Genomic DNA, 24,150 nt, shown 5'->3' with positions numbered 1-24,150 from the left:
CTAAACACTATAGCTAAAACCAAAACTCTGAGAATTTATGTGGTAATCTCCTCAAGTATCTGAAAGCAAAGGAAAACACTCCACTATGGGCAATGTCCCATAGTTCTTGGGCACCAGCCACTCTCAGTGGAGGAAGGCTGCATTATAAAAAGAGGTTCTTATAATTTCTATATCCTTGGGGCTGGGGGGTCTGTGAGGACCACGAAAATATAAGCCAAGATGTGTGGATATCAGCTGGCCAGCTCTCTGGAACAAACTCTGATTTTTGTCATATATTCAAAGGCATTCATGATTCAGAAAAATAGATAAAGAATACTGTTTTGAAAAGTTCTTTCAACAAGGGTGCCATATTGATATTATAACAGACATTTCTCAGCCAAGGAAAGGACACATATATTTAGGGGAAATGCAAAAATTATATCAAGATTAGAAATATCTATTTTTATAACTCACACTGATAGTTCTTCTTGGGCCAAAGTCAGCAAGGGCAGAGGGACCTTTAGCAGTATCAAGACATTTTACATACAGATGAACTTAGAGGTGAAAATTATTTTAAATTACTCAAATAACGTTTTAAAAAATGTTTGCAGTTGTAGATGAGCACAATGACTTTATTTTGTTTATCTTTTTATGTGGTGCTGAGGATCAAACCCAGTGCCTCACACGTGCAAGGCACGGGCTCTACCACTGAGCCACAATCCAAGCCCTCAAACAACATTCTTTAAAAAAAAAAAATCCTGCTTTGTATTTTGCCAAAACATTTGCCATAAATATAATATTAAAACCAAATGGTTTGAGTTTGACAAACTTAAACTTCTAGAATACTTGGAAGAGATTTTAAAATATTATGTTGAAGTAAAAGTGTGTCTATGTTTTAAAATTTTTTAAAAAAACAATCTTTTCAGTTCTTTAGGTCTATTTCCTGGACCATAAATCCCTATGGAGAGGGTAAAAATCACATGAAATGTCAAATGAAATTCTGTGCTGAAGATGTAGGTATAGGTGAAACTTCAATTAGTAGATGGAGATGGTTAATTTAATGAATCAACTTGATTGCACTGGGGAGTGCCCAGATTAAATAGTATTTCTGGTTATGTGTGTGAGGGTGTTTTAGATGCAATTGGCATTTAAGATGGTGGACCCAATAAAATGGATTGTCTTCCCAAGGATGAGGAGGCATCGCCCAATCTGCTGGAGTCTTACAGAGAACAAAAGATGGAAGGAAGGAAAAATTAACATCCCTCCCTCCTGCTTTTTATCTTGTCTTCCTGCTTGAACTGACCTGGGACATCAGTCTCTTCTTTTCCTTGAACTGGAATTTATATCATTAGCTGGTTCTCTGGCCTTTTTATTCTGACTGGAATTATACCATCAGCTTTCCTAGGTCTCCAGCTTACAGATGGCAGATCATGGGACTTCTCAATCTCCATAATCATGTGCACCAATCTCTTACAAGGATACATCTCTACATCTGTCTCTATTACATCTATCTTTTTATCTCTCACTGGGTATTTCCCGAAGAACCCCAATACAAAGAATAGGTCTTGGTTTTCTAGCAAAAGATTAAAGCTGCAGTACACAGTCTTTGGTATATTAAGTCTAAATAAAACACTTAAGATTTGAATATATCCTTTATCAGAGAGCTGGGCACAGTGGTACACAGCTGTAATTCCAGCAGCTAGGGAGGCTGAGGCAGGAGGATCGCAAGTTCAAAGCCAGCCGCAGCAACTTAGCAAGGCTCTAAGTAACTCAGGGAGACTCTGTCTCTAGATTAAACACAAAAAAAGGGTAGGAATGTGGCCCAGTGGTGAAGCACCCCTGGATTAAATCCCATTTGGATAAGAGGGTAATGACTCCTCTGCTACCCCTGAAATTCCACCTCTGAGGTCAACCAGATGGATCTTACACCTTAGTGACAGTTCACATTAGCTGTGTACTGTGGCCCAGTGTGACACCCATTTCCTCGCATCTTTAAAGTGTGGAGTGAATATGACGGTATTGTACGCCATTGTACAGTATTTTTTCAATGTCCTTAGATGAGGGACAAGGCTTCATCATTTTGTACCCCCAGCCTCACATATCAAAGATGGATGACCATTCCCAGTGTGTGGAGTGAGGAATGCAGTAATAGAGCATGTGCGCATCTTTATTTGAAGGGGTTCTATACCCCACTTTCTGCATCCTTTGCGTGACTATTATGTGCTTCAGGCGACTTCAACGCACAAGAGGAAGCCAGTGGCCATATGCTCAGAACACAAGCAAGCTACAGTATCCTGTGTGACTGTTCCATCCATCACAGGCAAGGATCTCTCTTAATTCTGCTGAATGCATTTGACACTGGGATCCTTGCAGAAAGACAGTGCAACTTAACACTTGTCTGTAAGCAATGCAGGGTGACTCAACTCTCAGGTAACAATTGGCCCAATAAATATTTCATTCAAGGGTGACTACAGTTCTTCTAAGGAGACAAAATCATCATGGTTTAAAACCCAGGCAATAGGACTAGACTGAAGACTAGTCCATCTACATTTTGTCTCATTTCTGCCCAATTCACTTCCTGTCCCACCTAGGGAGGGGAAGGCCTCAACTATTCAGGAATTGACACTTTTTTTTTTTTAAGCAATGGGTGTTAATCTTGCAAACAAATATCAGTACAATAACTCTTAGTAAGAAATCACTAGAATATAAATAACTTTGATAAGTTATGTGATTCATCTTCCTTTCTAAAAAGAGGGTTTAAAAAAAAGGAAAACTTTGTCACAAAAATTTCTCTTAAAACCATCACGAAAGCTGTTTCCTAATCTTCCTTTCTAGCACCTTCACATCTCTCTCTAGTCAACAGGAACATTTAAACTCACATTTGTCTGTTAAAACTTTTAGATGGTTCCTTTCATCTTTTTTCCTTTAGAAACAGACACTTAGTGAAATCTCTTTTCAAGTCATTTCGTTATAATTTCCACTTTCTCTTCTTCATCCTACTCAAGATGTGTGTGTTTTTTTTTCCTCTAGCATTTTGATACAACCTATTTCCTAGATATTCAATTATTTTCCCTTTTTTTTTTTACAGGAAAACTTCCACTGAAATAGTTTCACGTTCATTTTATTTATATCTCCATTTAACCAAGAATAGAATACAATCATCCTGAAATTGCTTCCTTTAACTAACAACTTATTACATTCAAGAAAATAGGCGAATGTTTTGCTTGTGAATTCTACTGGTACTTTCTAGACTCAAGAGAAAAGAAAAAAAAGTACAGGTGGTTTTTCTACTTTTAAAATTATTTTGATAATTAACTATTTTCATCTTTACAAAGAAAAAAAGACAGTTTTCCCCCTTTGATTCCTCCAGAGCATTAAACAAAGAGGAAAAATTAAGACATTTATAGTTTATGTTCTTCTAAAAGGGGCTCATGGATTAGATGAATGAATGCAAGATAAAAATCTTGATCCTTGCCTGAATTTTGCTCTTAGGAGATGAATGACCTTGGGCACAATGTTTCAATATTCATCAATTTCCTCATCTATAAAATGAGATAATTATATATTTCCTTCTTTCCTGAGTAGTTGCATGGACCAAAGAGAGTATACAATAGAAGTTAAACACTGAGACACTATATAAACACAAGTTATAATTGATACTTGCTGATAGCACATCTTAAGAGGCTTATTTTTTAAAAAATCCAGATTAAAAAACAAACAACAACAAAAAAATACTTTAAAGCATTATTCACAATAGCCAGAGGTAGAAGCAGCCCAAAATGTCCAATGACAGATTGATAAAATAAAAGTCAACATGGCCACAGAATACTTTATTAAAAAAAAAAAAAAGTAAAAATCCCTTTCCAAACCTTAGCAATTGACTGGACAGGGTGAAGATTGCTATGCAGATATCAGGTAGAAAACTCAATCTGCCAGAGAGAAACATCTTCTGAATTTTAACAATACATTGCAAGATTTGAGATATACTGGAGTGACCAGCTTTTGACCCCTCACCTGGACATTTCCGTGGGCTAACAAAAGTTGTGACCATTTTGATTTCTATCAGTTTCTCATTGCTGAACTTGCTTCAGTCCTATTTATCTCTCCCCAAAGAATGCTGAATTTCACTCATCCACTTCTTGTCATGAAAATCTCAAGTTTACCCCTTCTCAGCAGAATGTTGAGGTGTAACTGACCTGTGTATTCTGAGTAGCAAATCTATTCTGCACACCTGTCCTCTCAAAAACAACAAAAACCAAAACAAAACAAAAAACAAACAACTCCCCCCCACACACACACACCAGCCTTTTGCCCTTGTTGTAACTTCATTTATGGTCTCTTGGTTTACAAGATAAACAAAGAAACATGGCATGTATATTGCATGGAATATTATACAGTCTTAAAGAAGGAAATAAATTACCATACATGACAATATGGATGAGCCTTGAGGACATTAAGCTAAATGAATTAAGCCAGCTATAGGACAAACAATGTGTGATTGCACTTACATGAGGTATCTAATTTAGCAGTCAAGATTATTTAGAGAATACTGGTTGGCCAGGGGAAATGGGGAGCTATTGTTCAGATGGGTACAAAGCCCGTTTTCTGGGATGAAATGTTCTAGAAATCTGTTGCAGAGTGTTGGCAGTACAGTGACCCCATTGAACTATTCACTTAAAAATGGTTTCAGAGGGTAAAAAGCAAACAGCCTTGAGAAGAGTTATTTTAAGATAAATTGAGAATCAAGTGAGATTTAAAACAAAACTCAACCAAAATAGCAGCCTTTATCGGACCCTTTCATTAGCAGTCACCTTGCTCACCTTACAGAAGCACATAGCTGGCTAGCAAAGGCTGTGTTCCCACAGAGATATTCAGATGACAGCAGGGGCATCTGTCGTCCAGGCTGCCCTCTAAGCCTTCCCCCACACCACCACTGAGGTCTGTCTGCTCATCATTCTTAAAGTGTCTGGATCACAGGGCTGTTGGTCTAACTGCTCAGTCCAGTGACACACGTTTCTAGCTCTCACCATTAGACCACAAGCTTCTGGAGAGAGAAATCACATCTCAGATGGCTTCTCCCCACACTCTCACTCAACAGCACACACAGTTCATCAAATGTTAAATGAGTGGAATAAAATAGTCAATTTGCCTTTTTTTTTTTAAATTTTAGCTGTTTTGGGGCAGAAACTTAGTAGATCAGAGAGGTTGACTAATTTAAGCTCTGCACAGAGGTTTTTCTGTTGTTCTCTGTTCGTATCTAGAAAAAGGAAGAGAAGAATCCTGTATTTATAGCTGTGTTTACAATGATACAAAGATATTCAGTTACAGCTCTTTAAGAAAGGGGGGAAAAAAGACTTGAACCACAAAGTTTATAATAATCCTTCCCCAATCCATTTATGGTTTTGAATAGCCAGAAGTCTTCATTATGTTAACATTCCTTACAAGGGTTCTTAAACAAGAGTGCAATTTTAAGTGTGTGCAAACCCTTAGTCCTCTCCAACTTCCATTAATAAAAACCATCAATGTATCTGTGTGTGTGTGTGTGTGTGTGTGTGTGTTTTGCTGGGGATTGAACCCAAGGCCTTGTGCATGTGAGGCAAGCACTCTACCAACTGAGCTATATCCCCCAGCCCACCATCAATGTATCTTATGAGACTGTTGGGTTCGAATATCAGGTTCTTTTTAAAATGTGTGATTCTCATCCACAAGAAATTTAAAACTTACAGGTAGATTGCCAAGATAAATATAATCCTACAGAAATCAAGAGCAATGTATGATTTTATTCCAGAAATATTCAGGTGTTAGAAAACAGCCTATGAGAAGAAGAAGGAAGCAGTATCAATCTTCTCCAGACAACTAAGGGGGTCTCTTCTGGGGTGACAGAGAAGTAGAGCAGCATCTTTACTGTCAAGGGGCTCAGAGTCACAGTTCAGGAGGCAGGATGCATGCCTTGGTCATGGGGGACAGATGGAGCTACAATCCAACCTGCCACAGTGAGCTACCATGAGACCAAGTGAGAGTGTCAACGTCAGTGACACCCTGCTCAGGTCTGCATCCATTGGACATTACAAGTCTATCTTACAGCACTTACCAAAAAAAAAAAAAAATCAGCAATGAATAATGCTAACAGGCTAGTGGCTATATAAAACAGCAGAGGAAGACTATACTTAATTCAAAGGAAACCAAGACGTGAGTTTCAAAACCTGTAATACAGACTCCCCATTTGACATGGAACCCCTTAATAGCAGGAACCGTGCATTCCAGTCTCCTGTGCCTATTATAAGAAGCCCAGGGCAGGAGGAGAAGGTTCTAGGACCCCTGTATTTAACAGGTACTTAACATGTTCATTCAGTTACTACTGCAATCCTGAGAAGCAGGACGTACTGACATTTCACAAATGGCAAAACTGAACTCACCACGTAATTTCTCAAGAGGTCAAACTGGCAGTCCATGGCAGAGAGGAAATGTTTCACTGAGTGGATAGTTCACTGAGTAAATATTCCCTATCTGATCTTCCACAGGAAATAAAAAAAAATTGCTAATTTCTGGACCAAGGCTTCAGACATGGGAGGAGGAAGGTAACTCTAAAAGAAAAGAGGAAACAGAAAGGGTTGGAGGGAAAAGATACGGAGCTCCATATTTTAAGCCTATGGCAGAATTGATAATAGATGCCCAAAAGAGGAAGACCTGAGATGCTAACACCAGGGAGAGAAGTCAGAACCAAAGGTGTGGATTTATAGTGATGGCTGGAACCTTGAGAGGAGGAGATGGTAAAGGAGAAGATAGCAGTGATTTTGAACTCATATTGGAGGTAAAAATCTATGTTCAAAGGAAAACTAACCCAGAGATTTCACGCTATAACATGAATGGGAAAGAGGGCTGTGGGCTAAATTCCAGATGGTACACCCAGATTACAAGCAGCTGGGCACCCCTCTGCCTCCCCAGAAACCCATGGATCCCCTGGTACTCTGCAGAGCTCGACGTGAACACCAATAGCAGGCCTAGGGCCATGAACACCAGAAGGCTAAGCCCTGAGCATCTGGATAGATGGACTTCCACATTTCAGCAGAGGGGACTAAAAGCTGTTGCTCAAGACACTGAAAAGGAACAACCAGAGTGGCAGCAGAAGTAGGTTTTGTGTTGTAGCCAGTGCCTGTAAAACCACACTTACTGGAGAAGAAGACAAGGTTGTGCCTTGCAGAGAAATCAAGGAAAGCTTCATGAAAGGTCAATGGACTTAGTGATTAGAGAGTCACTAGAGAACATCAGTCGGGAGACAGAGACAGAAATCAGGCTCAAGGGGTTAAAGGGTGCGTGGGGGAGGACTGAAAGAAAGTGGGAGGAGTTGGAGAAAGTTTGGGTGATGAGGTAAGCAGAAGGAGAAACGAAACAGGATGGTGTGGAGACATTTCTTCTTCCAAAAAGGTAAGGAAGAAGAAGAGATGGGCATGGTAGACTGTGGGCAGAGAATAGCTCCTCGACACCCCTTTGACTCCATAGCCTTCTCATTTCCCATCTGCACTAGCTCCAGGTTTTGCCCTGTGACTTTCTTTGGCCAAATGACACACGAGGAGACTTGATATCACCCATTGATTTTTGTTCTCTTTCAGGTCCACCCTGAGCCCACAGGTGAACAAGCCCCACCCAGTCTGTTGGAAGATAAAAGACCTCAAAGAGGAGAGCCAAAAATCCCTGAAGATGACAGCCACCAACCCTCAGACACATGTGATACGCCATCTCAGGTCACCTAGTCATAGCTCACCTATCAGCTAGCTAACGTTGCCCAGGAAGGAACTATAGTCAGCTTTCAGCCACTAAGTGAATATTGGTTTGTTCTGCAGTAAACATGAGAGAATTTTTCTCTCATTTTCCAAAGAAAATGAGTGAGAATGGTGCTGATAGTAAAAAGATCAATAGTCAGACTGCCCAACAGTATTTCAAAATGCCACAAAAACAGAGCTTTGCTTTAAAAAAAATTTCCTTCAAATATTTTACCATGAGCAGAAATTGGGCATTGAGTGTTATTGTTGTCTATTATTATCAACTAACACTAGAGGGGAGTTGAACAAAGGTAGCCTTTGGAACTGGACTGTACCTACCCAGCCATAAGCATGAATGAACCCAGAAGCCTACTCAGGGCCTGAGGGCTTCCCTACATTTCTAATTTCCTGTAAGAAAGTTCAATCTAAGCTAATGTATATTTGAGCACTAAACAGATGCACGCTGCTGAAAATCAGCAAGTATTTTTTGTGACATATTTCGCCCTTAGAAATTAGACATTTTGATAAAAATTTAAATTCAGTAGATGGGCGAGAAGATCGGTTGGCAAAAAACTCAGAACAAAAAGGGAGAAAGAAGATTACAAAGAACACTCTCACCAAACATGGGACCCACCAGAGAACCAGAAAAAGAGGAAAATACAGGGGAATAGATCATCAAAGAAAAATGGATTTCTAGAACCAAAGTGACTGGCCCTTCACAATGAAGGCAAGAGACACAAGTGTGAGAAGCAAAGAGCCACACGGAGACACATTCTATGAAAAGAAAGAACAGTTCTCGAAATATTAGAATTACAAAAAACCAAAATGGTCTCAGTCAGAATGTCACCAGCAATGGTAACACCAGAGCTGGAAGGCAGAAGACCACAAAGAGACATCTTAACCAAACTGATAGGAAACACTTTTTTTTCCCCCCTGAATAATATACCCAAACTATTAATTGAGGAGGGAATAAAGATATTTCTAGATGTGGTAGGATCTCCAAAAAGTTAACTTTTTTTTTTTTCTGGAAGGTTCCAGAAAAAAAAAAAAAAAAAAAGCTGCCAAGCTTTTACTGTTCTCTCTGTGCGTTCCATCCTGATGGCCTAGCTCTACTCCACACCCCCTGCTTTGTACTTCAGGAGCTGACCTTCACATATCCATCCTGTAAGGTTGAATTTTAAGCCATGACCTCCTCCAGCAAGGATGTCCTGTTCCGGTCAGGAAGGTATAGTCTTTTCTTCTGGATGCTCACAGACCTCTCCAACCCCACAAAGAACTTTGACTTTGCTTTTTATGAACCATGACTTTTCTCCCTAAATAACAGAAGCTTCCTGTCGGCAAAAGACCTGTCCATTTCTCCTCTGTGGCTCTGGTCTGACGGTCCCTCTTACACACCAACTGTGCCAACAATGTCTATGAGATCCATTATGTCCTATCACCCTCTATGTATGAAACACCTATAAAAATATTTTATAGGTGTTCTATAAAACTTTCTAAGTTTTTATAGGAGTCCCGTATATAGGATGACAGACACCATGGATTACTGTAGTGGACATTCAATGACAATAACAGTGACTCAAAATTTATTGTTGATCGATTCTCCTATAAAATATCACATTGAACCTATTATATTTCTTCTCCAGTCCTTACCACATCCATATTTGCCAACTCAAGTCTCTGCAGATAGGGGAGAAAGGATGATTTTTGAGAAAGGAATGAAGGAAAACATTGTTCTTTAAATTAAAAAAAAAGAAAATCATATGATCCAGCAATTTTGCTCTTAGGTGTATACATATGCAAAATGAAAACATATGCCCATGAAAAACTTGAAAACAAATGTTCATAACTGCATTACTCATAGAACCTAGAAAGTAGAAAAGCCCGAGTGTCTTCCAATTGATAAATGTTTAAGTAAAATTTGGAATATATTCTCAATAAGAGTATAACTTGCCAATAAAAATAATGAAGGGCAATACATGCTGTAGTATGAACATTAAAACAGTATGTAAGTGAAAGCAGCCCATCACAACCACTCTAATATGAGTCATTTGATATGCAATATTCAAAATAGGAAAATCAAGAGACCAAGTTGAATAGTAGTTTCCTAGGGCTAAGGGGATTTGGAAATGATGAGAAGTTAGTTACTTCTAGTGGGCATTTCTATATTAATGCCTATATCAATTTTAGAAAATTTTCATTGTCCTCCCCCCCAAATATTTCAACTCTGAATATTCTAGAAACCACACTAACTCATATATACTTTAATTGAGGAAGTTACAGCTCAACAAAATTGCTTTTAAAGAAAGGCTCAATGAGAAAATAAATTCATCTATAACGCATCTTTAAAGCAGTATCAAAGAACATCAACTTAAACAAGGCAGGGTTTGCAAAGTACACCGAACATGGACAAGATCAAAACCCATATTTGGGATCAGAAAATACCAACTTAAAAAAAAAAGTCAAGTCAGTTGATATTTACTTGTCTCAAAATTAAACATAAAATCTATTCCTCATAGAGTTTAGGAGAAGCCATAACAAAGCGTAGTGAGGAGTACTGGGTTTTATTAGCAGCAAAGAGTGCCTCCTTATGTAACCTTTTTTTAGGTCACTTAATTTCAAAAGGCAGTGTCTCTACTTGCCAATTACCTTACCTCAGAACAGTACTATTAAGGCAATTAATGGGGAATGTAGTTCATCTTTAATTAGGACCAGGATCTGGAAGCATAGCTGAGGTCGATTCCTTGGCATCCACTTATTACATGTCATTTGTAGGACAAGTGAGAACACCAACTTATAAAGTCTTTCTGTCTGAGGATCGTTACATAATAAATGGAGAAAACATCTGATTCTTCCAAAATGAAAGAATTCATATATTTTTTTTAAAACATTAAAAAAGGTCCCACAAAGTCAGGATGATATACCGATTTAAACAAATAACCTAAGGAAGAATTTGACATGTATAGTTTCTCATTTCCATTTTTTTTCCTCAAGGATATTAGAAGAAGTCAGACCTATAAAACCATGATTTTCACGTAAACTGTAAACTTACTTCCTAGTCCTTTTATAGTCTTTCAGAACACATTTAAATGCTCTCCCTGGAATAAATCATTTGAATACAACAAAGGTATAAGATGCTTTTTTTAAAGAAAAACTAATGTAAGTAAACTATTTTCATTCAACATAAAAAATGGTCCTTCAATTATTGTGTCCTTGGTTTCTCTTTTTCTTTCTTTTTCTATATCATGTGTAACTGTAAACTTTTTAGACAGTATGAGAAGCAATATGGACCTGGTTTGATTTAGGATCAACATTTTGATGCACATTAGGTTGAAAGATTCAGAAGTTCTCTGCAGCTGTGTCACTTAATTCATGACTTAAGAGTACACAGCCACCTACAAAAGTCCCCCAATCAGATCAAGATTTTGAAAACCAACTTCATACTACATTGGGATATATGATGACATGATATAAATCTGAGAAAACGGTATGTGAAAATTACATGAATAAATTAGCTGCAAATAGAACAATCTTATTTCTGGAATACAAACTGTTATTTCTTTTTCTTGACTTTTCCTGACACTCAGGTGCCAAATATAGAATGTCGAATATGAATTCTCAGTCGTGACATAGTAAACTACCAGCAAACCTGCAGCGATTAACTTTACCAAACATTCATCATTTAACTATTATCTAATTTCAACTGCACAGCATTTCAAATGGCCGATTTTGGCAGAGCAGATTCTTGATGGCAACTGGGCTAGCTACTCCTTGCTCTACCAGCTCCCAGGGTCACAAAGCCCTCCTGGCTCCTCATGCATATAAGCTGTCTCACATTCCCTGCCAGCTGAGGTGAGAACTATGTCATGATATACAGAAACACTGCTTTTAAGAAGTCAAGGGCTCCTGGCGGCTCCTCAATATACTACTATGGCAGCTGAGCAAGAGGTCATGAATATTACATAAGGACTGCCCATGCATTCAAACCAAATCTCCAAGCCACGATTCCCATAGCAACACACACTGGTTCTACTCATCTGAGAGAAGAAGTGGTGAGAAGAAGTACTGTAATGCTACCCGGATTTTTCCAGCATGATCAACACAATACTTACTCTTTTTCAAAACCAGTCATTTTTTTGCAAAAGGAAACCAACTGTGTTACAATACGTTCACTCAGGTACCAAGGATCAAACAAACATGCCTTAAACGTGGACAACAGCTTATGCTTTAGAAATAGCTATTGTTCAAACAACTCCATGAGAAAAAAGAATCCAAATCACAATTTCATAGTGAAATAAAATTCAGACTGGAATAAATTCTATATTTCATCTGATTTCCAGTTTCCCTCCTATATATATGCATAGAGTAGTATAATGGAATGAGGAAGAAAGTGGGATCCCCCAAGGGGAGAATCTTCTCTAACCAATGACACCTTTTGCTTCATTTTTCAAAAGCAAAATATAATGCATTTTTAAAAATATGTCATTATAAAATGCAGAATAAAATTTAGGGGAAAGATTGCTCAAGACCAAGAAAATAAATATTAGCTTAAAGAAAGTCCCCCCCCCAACACAGATATGGCTAGGAAAATGAAGTAAAATATTTGGATGTTAGATACCATTTTCCCTCTTGGTATATTTAGAGATCCTTTTGTGTGTGTGTAAATAAACCACCCACTGATAGAAACAGGTTGCTCAGATTATAGAACAAAAGTGAAGACCAGTCTTACATATCAAACTTCCTGTTATTAAAGGGAAAAAAAACGCTCCATTAATTTTATCCTTTTAAAATCAGACAATGTAATACTCTTTAAAGAGAAATTTCCACAGGTGGTTCATCACAGGCACAGCCCAACTTGCAAAGAAAGGCCTTGGCAAGGAAGAAATGGTTTTACCTTTGCTTTTTCCAACTGTGCCTGGGCCTGTCGTTCAGCTTCTCTGCGCACTGCCTCCCGGTCCTCCTCCAGAGACACATCTGAATCGGATGGACGGCTGGTGTAGGAGTCTGCCGAACCCTGGAGAGGAAAATGTATATATTAAAATAGATTCAAGGCATGATGTTTGCATTGGGAAAGTCTCACTGACGTGGAGGTTTGCTTCCTCGATTGTGCTATAAATTCCTGAAAAGATGAAAAAATAATCCATTTTTGCAGCAACCCAATCTGGAAAAAACATACTTTGCATGGCAGACCCTTCACTAGGGTAGTTGTGTCCACCAAGTTACCATTCCTTCCCAAGCCTCATATTCCAGAAACTATTCTGGAAACCAAAACAAGTCCTTTATAATAAAACCAGCTGGGTGGTGCAGTGCAGAGCTGAAGGGCACTCATGGGTTTCAAGGATAGCTTCAAGAACAATCTACATGCTAAAGCAGGTATGCACAACTAGAAAGACATTAAGCCTAACCAAAAACTAAAATAAATAAAAGTCTAATGAGTTATCAATCTGAACTCCCCCCCCCCCCACCAAATGTCACTGCCAGGATGTGACTCCCATTATAATCTTAAGAATCATTTTTTTACCTTTTAATACACCTGCTACCTTCTCCGACAAAACTGTAATAAGACACTAGCAGCTAGCTTCTTTCCCTCTTTCAGGAACACATTTTAAAACACCTTTACAGAGATATTTAATAAGAACTGTCTACAGAAAACACCTGCCTGGAATATCTCCTCTGGCAATAAATCACAACGTAGGAAAAGGAGCTCAAAAAAATGATAGGAATCTCCCTAGCTCCCTCTCTTGCAGTCTTGAGCATATTAACTAAATCCAACCACCCTCTCTGCCTGCACTCACTGCAATACAGAAAAGCCAAGAAAACAACGTCTCCCCCAAAGCAAAGCCCTTGAGCTTACACAGATATCAGAATTCTTCAGCCTTCCTCCCTTGGCTCTTTTCAGAAGCCTGATCCAGGTGGCCTTCATTAGCCAGACAGCGCCTTTAACGTCCGCAGCTGCAGCCCGGGGCACAGATTCTCAGTGCACGCTGAGCCCGGGAGAATCCCAGCTCCCTTCCTATCCATGCTCTAAGCAGCCCCTCTGCTCCGTCCCCTCCTGCCAGGGTTTTCACTCCCTGTCCCAGAAGACTCCCATCCAAGGAGATTCTTATTTTCCCCTTCCAAGAGTATCAGCACATACTCGAATTCTTTCTATGTCTTTTAAAAATAAAAAACCCTTCAAGTGCAAAGCCCAGCATCATCAACTCGGTTCTAAACTTAATGCATCTTATTACCCTAAATATTCTCTTCCCTGCTCCCCTGTTCCCCTGCTCTTGGATTGTTAAAGGAAATTAGTTGTAAGAGGACCTTTAAAAAAAAAAAAAAACACCTAGTGCAAAAAACGTATGCAGTGACATTTGCAAGTGCAAAGTTCAAGCCTTATCTTTAGAGATCTGGAGGGGAGGGAGGGGGAGGGAGGAGGACGTACTCCCCGCACTGGGCATGCTCCATATGTAGCCTTTTTACGCAGATGCTCACATCACACTGTTAGTCTATGTTAAATTGCCATTTTACATCCAAAGTGTAAACAGCTGGAAAGGTCTCTTTGCTTCTATAGTAACGGGCACATGGTATGTTTGTCAGGTTTCTGTTTCAGATGAAACCTTCTCTCAACGACAAAGCATGTAATCTTTTTTATTTAATAATCCCTCTCCATGACCTGCTACAGAAAGGATGTCTATGTCATAAAGGCAATTCACAGATAATAAATATTATATACAGTACTGGATGGCAAAAAATCAAACAGTGCTCATCACTCATAATACAGCTCTTTATTGCTTGTGACTTTTCAAATAAGATGTAAGACAGAGATTTGGCCCTTTAATTAGGACATGGAACTAATCACAGCCCTATACAGCAATGAGTTTAACTGAGCTCAGAATGACTTTGAATTGCTTCTCCAACGGAGCAAATGCCATTTGAAATAAGCCACCAGAATAAATAACTGTGAATTGTTACAATACATATATGAAGAAATTGCAAAGATAGGTTGATTTATTAGCTTGTGTTAAGATTCACAGAATACAGTAATGGAGTCCAAACTCTTCTTGTGGATAAGGTGACTGGGGCTCAGAGGAAGGATGTTAAGGTTATGAGTAGCTTGTGCAAATGGACTTTTATTTTTAAGGATCAACTATGAAGAAATGCACACTTCTGGGTTTCTTAAACATAAAACTGAAAACCAAATTGCACTTATTTGAGTGCAGTGGGAGAAATGATTCTGTAAAGTCCCTCCCTCCCTCCTTCCTTTGGTTTCCAGGCTAATACCAATCTTACTGCTCTAAATGCTTAAAAATAATAATAAAAAAAGATAGGCACTTCGGAATAAAAGTTAAAGAACAACTATACCTCAATTTAACATTATGAAGTGAATGAAAAATGCCTGGAGAATAGAAATGCATTTTACTTTTTGTTCAAGCAAATTACAAGGGACAAATGAATCTTGTAACACACACATATACCGGTAGGGGATTCCTAATCTTCCCAGGGAACTTCCTAAACTAGAAAATGACCAAGAAGCACACTTTTTGTCCACAGCCCTATTGTCACCAATCTTGGCATTTTGAAGCCCTAATCACCTGGATGACGTTCAGGCCACATTTCAGTGAAGATAGACATTTTCTATCATTAAAGAACCTCAAAATAGCTGGACATGGTAGTGCACACCTATAATCCCAGTGGCTCATGAGGCTGGGACAGGAGGATCATAAGTTCAAAGCCAGCCTCAGCAATTTAGCAAGAGGCCCTAAGCAGTTCAGTGAGGTCCTATCTCAAAATTAAAAATTTAAATAATTTTCATAATAATAAGAACATCTATACATTTTTTATCATCTCAATCGCTGTTAAACAGAGTAAGATCTTAAAAGTCCTTTGCTAATAATCAGATGACACTTTTGCATTGCATAATTTTTTTGAGACCTGTTTCCAGTTTTAAATAATTAAGCAGTTTTAAAAAATCTCTTCATTGACCCTTGGCAATGACTTTTTGAATATTTGAAGCAATTTTTGACTATTTTAGGATCACTATGAACTGCTTTTTTGGGGGGAGGGGGTTGCTGGGGATTGAGCCCAGGATCTTATGCATATGAGGCAAACACTCTACCAATTGAGCAATATCCCCTGTTCTGATCTTTAGCCTTTTGAAAGAACCAGATTACTTTTATTCCTTCCATCTGACAGTATAGACTTTCAAAATATTTTTCATTATAGAAGTTATATGTACTGTGAAAAGAGACACAAAGTACCATCACCTCAAATTCTGTACCCAGACACAAACACTGTTAAAAAGTAGCATAGCATATTTTTGTGTCCAGAGTTGTCTGAAAGTCACCTCCTCACATAGGCATTACAATTAATCTCCTTCCTTCTGGGAGTATGGATTTGTACGTTTAGAAGTGATATTACTAATTAAGACTTTGGTACCATATGGACTTTCTGGGTCATGGTGCCTCAAGTAGACCTGACAGGAACAGTTGGCAGTCATTTCCACAGCTCTCAAACAGGGTCATTACAAGATGTACCCTGGGTCTCTGCAGTTCCTATAATGTGAACCTTCTGCGGAAGGTTTTGTCCTTCCCTCTTCCTTTCACCTACCCACATTTGCTTGTCTCCATCTCAGTATTCACGTTGCTAATTGTACAGTTCCAAATTGCAGACCCACAGTCCATCCCAGGATCTTCTACTTTGATGCTTAGAACTTTCCCTCTAAGACAGGAAAACAGTTTAATCAGATTAACTTACTCATTTATCAACTTTTCACTTTCTTTCTCCACTTTGATGTCATATATTTGCACAATACAGCCTCACCCTTTTCCTTTAACACCTTTGTTTGTATGTGTAAAGTTTGCTTTTTGGAAGTCGTACTCTCCTGTTTTCACAGTCATGTATATTTCCAGCACCAGTTTTTGTGAGTGTTCTTGTTTTTTTCTCTTTTAAAGTCAAAAGGATAAGAGTTGTAAGCCTACTTAAAAGTGGCATCTTGGATCCCAAATTGTGTCATCTATTTCTGTAGAAACTCTTCATATAAAATCTAAAGCGACATTCTTGAGCAAAATCAGTTTCTCATGGTACCCCAAGGACACCCTGATTCTTGACAAGGCTTTGTCCTCTTCAGACTCAAACCTCATGCACAGAACTGTGCCAACCCAATGGCAAAGTGACTCCAGCTGTTTCCCTTCACCCTGCCATTAACAAAAACAACATTCCATTGCCATATGGACCAGACCCCCATTTTTTAGAATAGAGCAAAACAGACAAGGACCAAAGGGAAAGAATTCTATTGTTGACTGTCTGATGGTGGGGTGATAATTCTTTTATTTCTCATTATCATCTCTCTTACCGTTTAGAAGAATTAACTGTTGTTCTGGAAAGCAATCTAGATTTCTTCAGAAATCTAAACTGTTATTTCTTAATAACCCATTCATGGATAATGAGAGATTTCAACTTTTTTTAAATAAAAAGATTTATTTAAATTTAAAGGTCATAGGAACTTATTAAGTAAAATACAGAAAGATGCAGAACAGCATGTTCTTGTTGACCTCATTTTTGTAAAATATAAACATAGCAAGATACGAGCTGCTTTGGGACCCTCAAAATTCAGTATCCAGGATACGGATAATGACATTCTAATTATGATAGGTGCTCAAGAATTATTATCATTTGTAGTTATTTCAATAGTAATAGAGAGACCTCTTTAGAATTCACAGAGAGGAAATAACTTTGTTGAAGTGAAGCCTAAGGAGGGGGGAAAATGAGAAAGAGAATGAGAACATATGGATGTCACATAACCATTGTCCTAATGAATGACTTAAGAGTAAAATTTTAAATAATTTTATCATAAAAAATTTCAAGGGGTTGGTTGTGGCTCAGGGGTAGAGTGCTCACCTAGCATGCACGAGGCATTGGGTTTGATCCTCAGCACCACATAAATGTAAAATAAAGACATTGTGTCCATCTAAAACTAAAAATTAAATATTTTTTAAAAACTCAAACACATATCAAAATAGGACAGAAAAATATAACTAACCCTCATGTCTCCATGATCTAACTTCAATAATTATCAACTGTGGTTGATTAAACTTAATTCATTTCCATCTACATCTACTATTTTCCCTCAACCCTAGGTTATTTACAAGCAAGTCAAAGGTATCATTTCATTTCTAAAATGTTTATTATAGATTGCTAAGAGCTAAGGATTCTCTTAAATCATAACCATAGTACATTCACATACCTAAAATTAGTAATGACAACATAATATTGAAACCAACAAGGCAGTATTAAAATTTTCCCGATTCTGCAACAATTTTAATTCAAAAGTTTGGTTAAATCAGGAGCAAAATAAAGTCTATACAAGGCCCTTGTGTAATTTGAGCCTCATTTAACCTTTCGGTTTGAGAGATCTCAACTTTAAAAACTCAAATTATATAATGCATTTCAATTAAGCACATTTTCATAAATACTGTGTACTTTAGTTTGCAAATATCATGAAATTACTCTTCAATTCATACAATGAGGTGCTGTGATTGACTATCATTTGGCTTGATGTCAACATAGTTATCGAGGTGACAATGAAGAATCTTTGCAAGATCATCTCTAAGGGTTTTATGATTATGTAAAAGCTAACATGTTAGCTTCAATTTTATCAAGAGAATAAGAAAAATTTTAAACTTTGTGAAGCTATAGTATGTCATGATGGAGATGAAATTTTGTAATAAAAAAAGCCACAATTAAAAAAAACAAGCATTTATTGAGTATTACCGCTTTGAAGCTCTAAGTGCCCCAACTATAAGCTAAATGCTAGGAATGTGGCTACGAAAAAGAAAATTCCTTTCTACCACTGAGCTTGATATTCTAGCAAAGGTGTTTTACTTTTTTTCAAGTTATCAGGAAAAAAAAATGCTATGGAAGACAATAAAGACTGAGATGATAGAATGATGAAGGGAGGGGACAATGTTTTAGTTAGGGTGCTGAGATGACAGTCTGAGATGACACCAAGTTAAAACCCAAAGAATAAAAGAAAATACTTTGCCCTGAACTGTGTTAAGCAAAGAGATGTCCAGGTAGAGGGTACAGCATATGATTAAGCCCTAAGGACAAGACATATGTAGCATGTTTGATGAATTGCAGAGAGTCCAGTGTGCGATGTGCTATCCTTTAAGAAAGATTTGTTTAAGCTTTCTCTCCTCTCATCCACCCAACTTGGATACACACAGAAGCCTGCACTATGTATAGGAGACTTCTGCATTTACACAGCATCATTTCAGATGGATTTTATACATGTATGATTCTTTTACTTAGGAGTGGGCATTGAAATTGCTGTTGGTAAAGTCCACGTTATTGGAAACACCATTGTTTTATGAGACAAACAGAGTTCTTGGGTTTTCTTTCTAAATCTAGTCCCCTCTCTTAGAGGTAAGGAGGGTATGTTTGAGATCGTCCTATATCGTGTTAATAATTACAACAGCCAACTTACCCTTGGTAGGTGAGTGATAATAATTGTGTAAGGAACTGTGCTGATTCACAAGTATTATCTAATTTAATCTCTAACTCCATTTTACTGATGGGAAAACTGAGGCATGGAGGTTATGTTACCTGAGAAAGTTTCACAGCTAGTAACCAAAGGAACTTGAAGTTCAATTCTAGCAGTCTGACTTCAAGCCCATGTGTACATCAGCTCATAAAAATAAAAGCCAGAGCAAGCCTCTTCATACACCTGATGTTTCTGTTATTCAAAAACTTTTTTTTTGCTGTGTGCCAGTCACATTATATCCATTTCTAATGGCCATAAAGATCATTATGAGTTTCAAATTATTCCCTCTAGCTTTCTTAAGCTAGGTGCCCCGGTAAGCACCTTTCTCTCTCATGCACCAACACACACATTTCCATAAATTTTTAAATTTTATCTTTCCAAAAGGCACAACAAAGGTACAATGAGCATCTCATGAAAGAGATAATTTCACATTCACTAATGTAGTGCTATTTTGCAGACTTGGCTGCTACAAGCATTTTGGCTGCTCAGAGCATTTCAAAATGATGATACATTCTTTTCCTTACTTATATGCAATGGAAACAGTAGAATAGATAGATAAGTAGAATAGGAGAACAGTCCAAGTCAATTTTTCTTTCTTTTTTTCCCTAGAAATGAAAATAACTTTGGCAAGCTGGCCTTCTGTAGCCTCCAAAGCTGCTAACCCCTGATGAGAATCTGGGGGTCTCCTGAGTCACCTTTCACAGTTCAGTAGGAACACTTGCTAGTTTTCCTACTTGAAGTTGAAGTTAATTGAAAAGTACCAGTGATTGGTCTCAAACACAGAGATGTGACTAACTTGCATATCATTAAGAGTAACATACCAAAGCACTGTTATTGCTTTGTTATTCCTTCAGATACCAGCAAAATAGCTGTCTATACAGAAGCCTCTGCCCAATATTTGACATGGTCAAAACCCACCATTTTTAAAAAGTTAAAATTATATGGTCACTTTTTATATCATTTTGAATTCTGGGTTTCTGGCATAGAATAATTTCCATTCAATCGCATTAACATATATTGGGTGGGGCTGGGGCTGTAGATCTGTGGCAGAGTGCTTGCCTAACCTGTGTGAGGCACTGGCTCCCATCCTTAGCACCAAATAAAAGTAAATAAAATAAATGCATTCTATCCATCTACAACTACAAATTTTTTTTTAAGTATTGGGTGTATTTGTGTATAAGGAAGACTTTTAGGACTTTGATATATATAGTTACCAATGGTGATAGACAATAATTCTTTTTTTTGCTAGTGTAATTTCTTATGGAAAACGATCTTTCTAGTAATAATAAAGAATATATTCAGGCAACCTTTTGCTGAGGGAGCTCCCCTGTCTCAATATATTGCAGAAGCAAGTTGAATGAAACGGGAATAAAGGAGTGAATGAATTGTATGTGGGGAGTTTTGGAATAGGGGTTCCCAGTGGAAACACTGCATGGACAAATCATTTGCCCGGCATGCACAGGCTATTATTTCTCTCTTCCTAAGAAGACCTTCTGTGGACTCTATTTCCTCTGTAAGTTCCTGCCCATTGCTTTAATTCTCCTTTTGCAGAAAAAAAGACACCTAGAAAATGTTGCCTGTACTCCAATTCTCTTTCTGTTCTCTCTTAACCCTATCCCCTTTACCCTGCAAAAGCTCATCGAGGCCATTGATACTGTAAGACTAAAACCCAGTGATCAGGTCCCCGGGCTCTACTTTTCTACCCACCATAGCAGTTAGCATAGCTCATCACCTCCCACTCTCTACTCCTTTTCTCGACTTGGTTTTAAGAAAGCACGCTCCCTGGGTCTTCTCTTACTTCTCTGGCTGCTCCTTTCAAGTCTCCTTTGCTCCTGTCTCTTCTTCCACCCAACTGCTACATCCTCTTCCGGGTGCCTGCTCCCCAAACATATACGCACCCCTCCTTCCTGCTCCACCCTCCCTAGCCTTCATGATGTTGGTTACACGCAATCAGGAATTCTCCAATTCCCAGATTTCATTACACCTAACTATCACCTCCTTCAAGCCTTGCTCAAACATTTCAGTGTGGCTTTGGGTTTGGGGATTGGCTTATTCCACTTAATGTGAGAGTCTTCAGTTCCATCCATTTACCAGCAAATGCCATAATTTCATTTTCTTTATGGCTTAGTAATATTCCATTGTGTGTATGCACCAAATTTTCTTTACCCATTTATCTGTTGAAGGTCACCTACATTTTATTTTTTATCTCATTTAAAACTATAGGCCCATATAAACCATCTCATTCTGTCCTACTTACAAAAACAGTGCTTTTGCCTTCTAACATATAAATTTACTTACTATATTGACTAGTGTGCATTTCCTTCCACTAGAATATAGCCCTTTAAGTTTCATTCACTTATATGCCTCAAGTGCCTAGAATATTGCCAGGCATGGGATACATACTATATAAGCATTTGTTGAATGAATGAACAAGAGTTGAGAGGGAGTCTATTCTTCCTCATATCTCATATCTTGAAGATCTCTGGGGTTTTTCCTCAGCATTCCTAAACATTTCTAAGCACTCCTAAACAGGTTTGTGTCTCTTCCTTCAAAAACAAAACAAAAATAACATCAAACAACAGAAATCTGGCTAACCACAGTGAGTCGGCAATAAATATTTATAATGAATGAAAGAATAAAACAAAGACTTTAGCTTGAACATATCCCTAGTGTTATTATCATAAACTTCAGTAAATACCAAGTTCATTAACTTTGTACAAATGTCAACTATAGGTCAGCTGGTTAAATAACCGTGTTCTAGAACAAGAAATGCAATTTAATGTTTTTAAAAAACTAAGTATACTTAAAATTTATATGGTATCATTCTTCCAAAGAACGAGATTTTTGTATTTTGACAAGATGATAAAGTTTGTTTATTTGTGTATTTGTGTGTGTCTCTGTGTGTGTGTGTGTGTGTGTGTGTGTGTGTGTGTGTGAAGTATCTTTCCCTATTAAATTTCACTTCTTCATTCCAGGAACTTAAAGTTCCAGTCTTAAAACTCCCAATGACTCACTGCATAGCCAAAGACAATTCATGTAAATATTCCCCAGGCTAATTTTTGGCAAAATGAGTATACTAAATGGAGCCTATTAGAAAGAGTGCTCTTGAAATTTTTCTTACAAATGGCTGCAAATACAATGTAAGCATGACATGTATAAATGTTCACCATCATTTCAAGATGGACTTTAAAATTCACATCAGGGAATCTGATGATGCAGAAAACTTCTATGCAGACAGAGTGTTTTTAAACATTAAGTCAGTACAAGAGGAAGATATTTCTTTAAATAATTTTGAGTAATAGACATATATAGGTATAGGTGTATAGGAATACCTATACGTGTGTGTGTGTGTGTGTGTGTGTGTGTGTGTGTGTGTGAATGGAGATTCAACCCAGGGCCTTGTGCATGCTAAGTACATGTTCTTCCATTGTCCCTGGAGTAGTATATTGTACAGAAATGCTACTAACTGAACAAATACAAAACTGAAACACGGGAATTGGCTCTCTACTACTAAAGAAAGGCCACATGAAAAGATGACGTGGCCAAGAGTTAGGGCTTTCCCTGAGTCGTAAAACAATCAAAAGAATTTTGGCTCTTGTCTTCCAAGGTGATCCCCACCCCCACCCCGGGTGTCAAGGAAACATCTATCCACAGACATTAATGGACAGCCACCACATGTGACCTCGAGAATGACACTGCTGTGAAAGGGATATGGCTTCACTTCTTAAGTTTAATCTCCAACACTTTCTTGTCATAATACCCAAGACATACCAATTGATAAGAAAACCCATAGGAGATGGATAGATACAAGTAAACAAAAATATGAATAGAAAACTGACACCACCCACCCGCCAAAATCAACTCGTCACAGGCAACAGGAAAGTGTGGAATCTCACTCAACTAAACAATACTAGTGTCCTCAGTCACCTGGTACTTTTGCAAACGGCCAGTTCACACTATCAGGAGGTTGCAATAACACAGGTAGTTAGATATCGTGCTGCAAGTTTTCGACTAGAACAACCTTTTAGAAAGACAAATTTCTCCTTCCTCTAGACATGTATCCAGATGTATAAAGATTAATAATTTTACTTCTGGATCTAGCTTAAGACATTTTAAAAATTATGATCCAGATACTTAATAGTTTATTAGACAACCCTGAAATATTTACAAAGACTAAAGATTATTATATGTAGGCAAATGTTTATGATGATTGTGACTGGGAAAACAAACCAAACCAAACTCTGAATCATTTCTCAATATACATGCATTCATGTAAGAAAAAATACTAGAATTACCACCACAAAAAAAATATGAGAGATAGGGTTAGATTACTTTGCAGAAACAGTGGGGAGGTTATTTTGAATCATTTTCTGTAAATGTTAACATTTTTGTGAATAAAAGTAAAAGGCTTTCCCATAACAACTGAAATGTCTTGAAGATTTTTTTGATGTAAAAAATGATGGTTAACATATACATATTTTCTCTAATGTATTTAACCTTGATTTTTTTTAACTATGAAAAAAGCCAAGGACTAGGTCTCCTGACAGTAATAAAGTAAAATAGTAAAATGTTGGTACAGAAATGATGTCAGATAAGAAATAAGAATCAAAAGAAAAATATCTAGACATAAAATGTTAACACTGTGAAGTAGCATTCCCTTGTTAAAAATGTAAAAAAAAAAAAAATGATGACAAGTTTCCACCTAAAACACGGTCCTTTCTCATGTCAGTGCTTCAATTATTTGTTAGTATTGGGTGGGGTCCTTAAGCAGGCCAAATGACTCAGTAATTTGGTAGTAAATTATTAATATACTGCTCTAAAAGTCTGACCTTCAAAGGAGATAGGACTTTGGTTGAGAGAGATTTAATATGAAAAATAGGCTACACGATG

At 37.7% G+C, this 24,150-nt stretch overlaps 1 protein-coding gene across 5 annotated transcripts in view; it reads right to left on the bottom strand.

The window, feature by feature from the left end:
• Cacnb2 (calcium voltage-gated channel auxiliary subunit beta 2) overlaps positions 1-24,150 on the bottom strand; it is a 342,145-nt gene that overhangs the window by 94,702 nt on the left and 223,293 nt on the right. For 3 of the 5 annotated variants that reach the window (XM_026407727.2, XM_026407731.2, XM_026407728.2), the window contains exon 3: positions 12,631-12,750. In XM_026407727.2, coding sequence (XP_026263512.2) covers positions 12,631-12,750 — 120 coding nt within the window. Of the gene's footprint in view, positions 1-12,630; positions 12,751-13,590; positions 13,660-24,150 lie in introns of those variants that run through there. The other 2 variants (XM_026407732.2, XM_026407735.2) reach the window with 1 other exon arrangement.

This window comes from Urocitellus parryii, chromosome 9 (genome assembly GCF_045843805.1).
Source record: "Urocitellus parryii isolate mUroPar1 chromosome 9, mUroPar1.hap1, whole genome shotgun sequence".
Taxonomy (NCBI): domain Eukaryota; kingdom Metazoa; phylum Chordata; class Mammalia; order Rodentia; family Sciuridae; genus Urocitellus; species Urocitellus parryii.
Note: the sequence above shows the minus strand (reverse complement) of the source record. Positions and strands in the feature narration are given on the sequence as shown.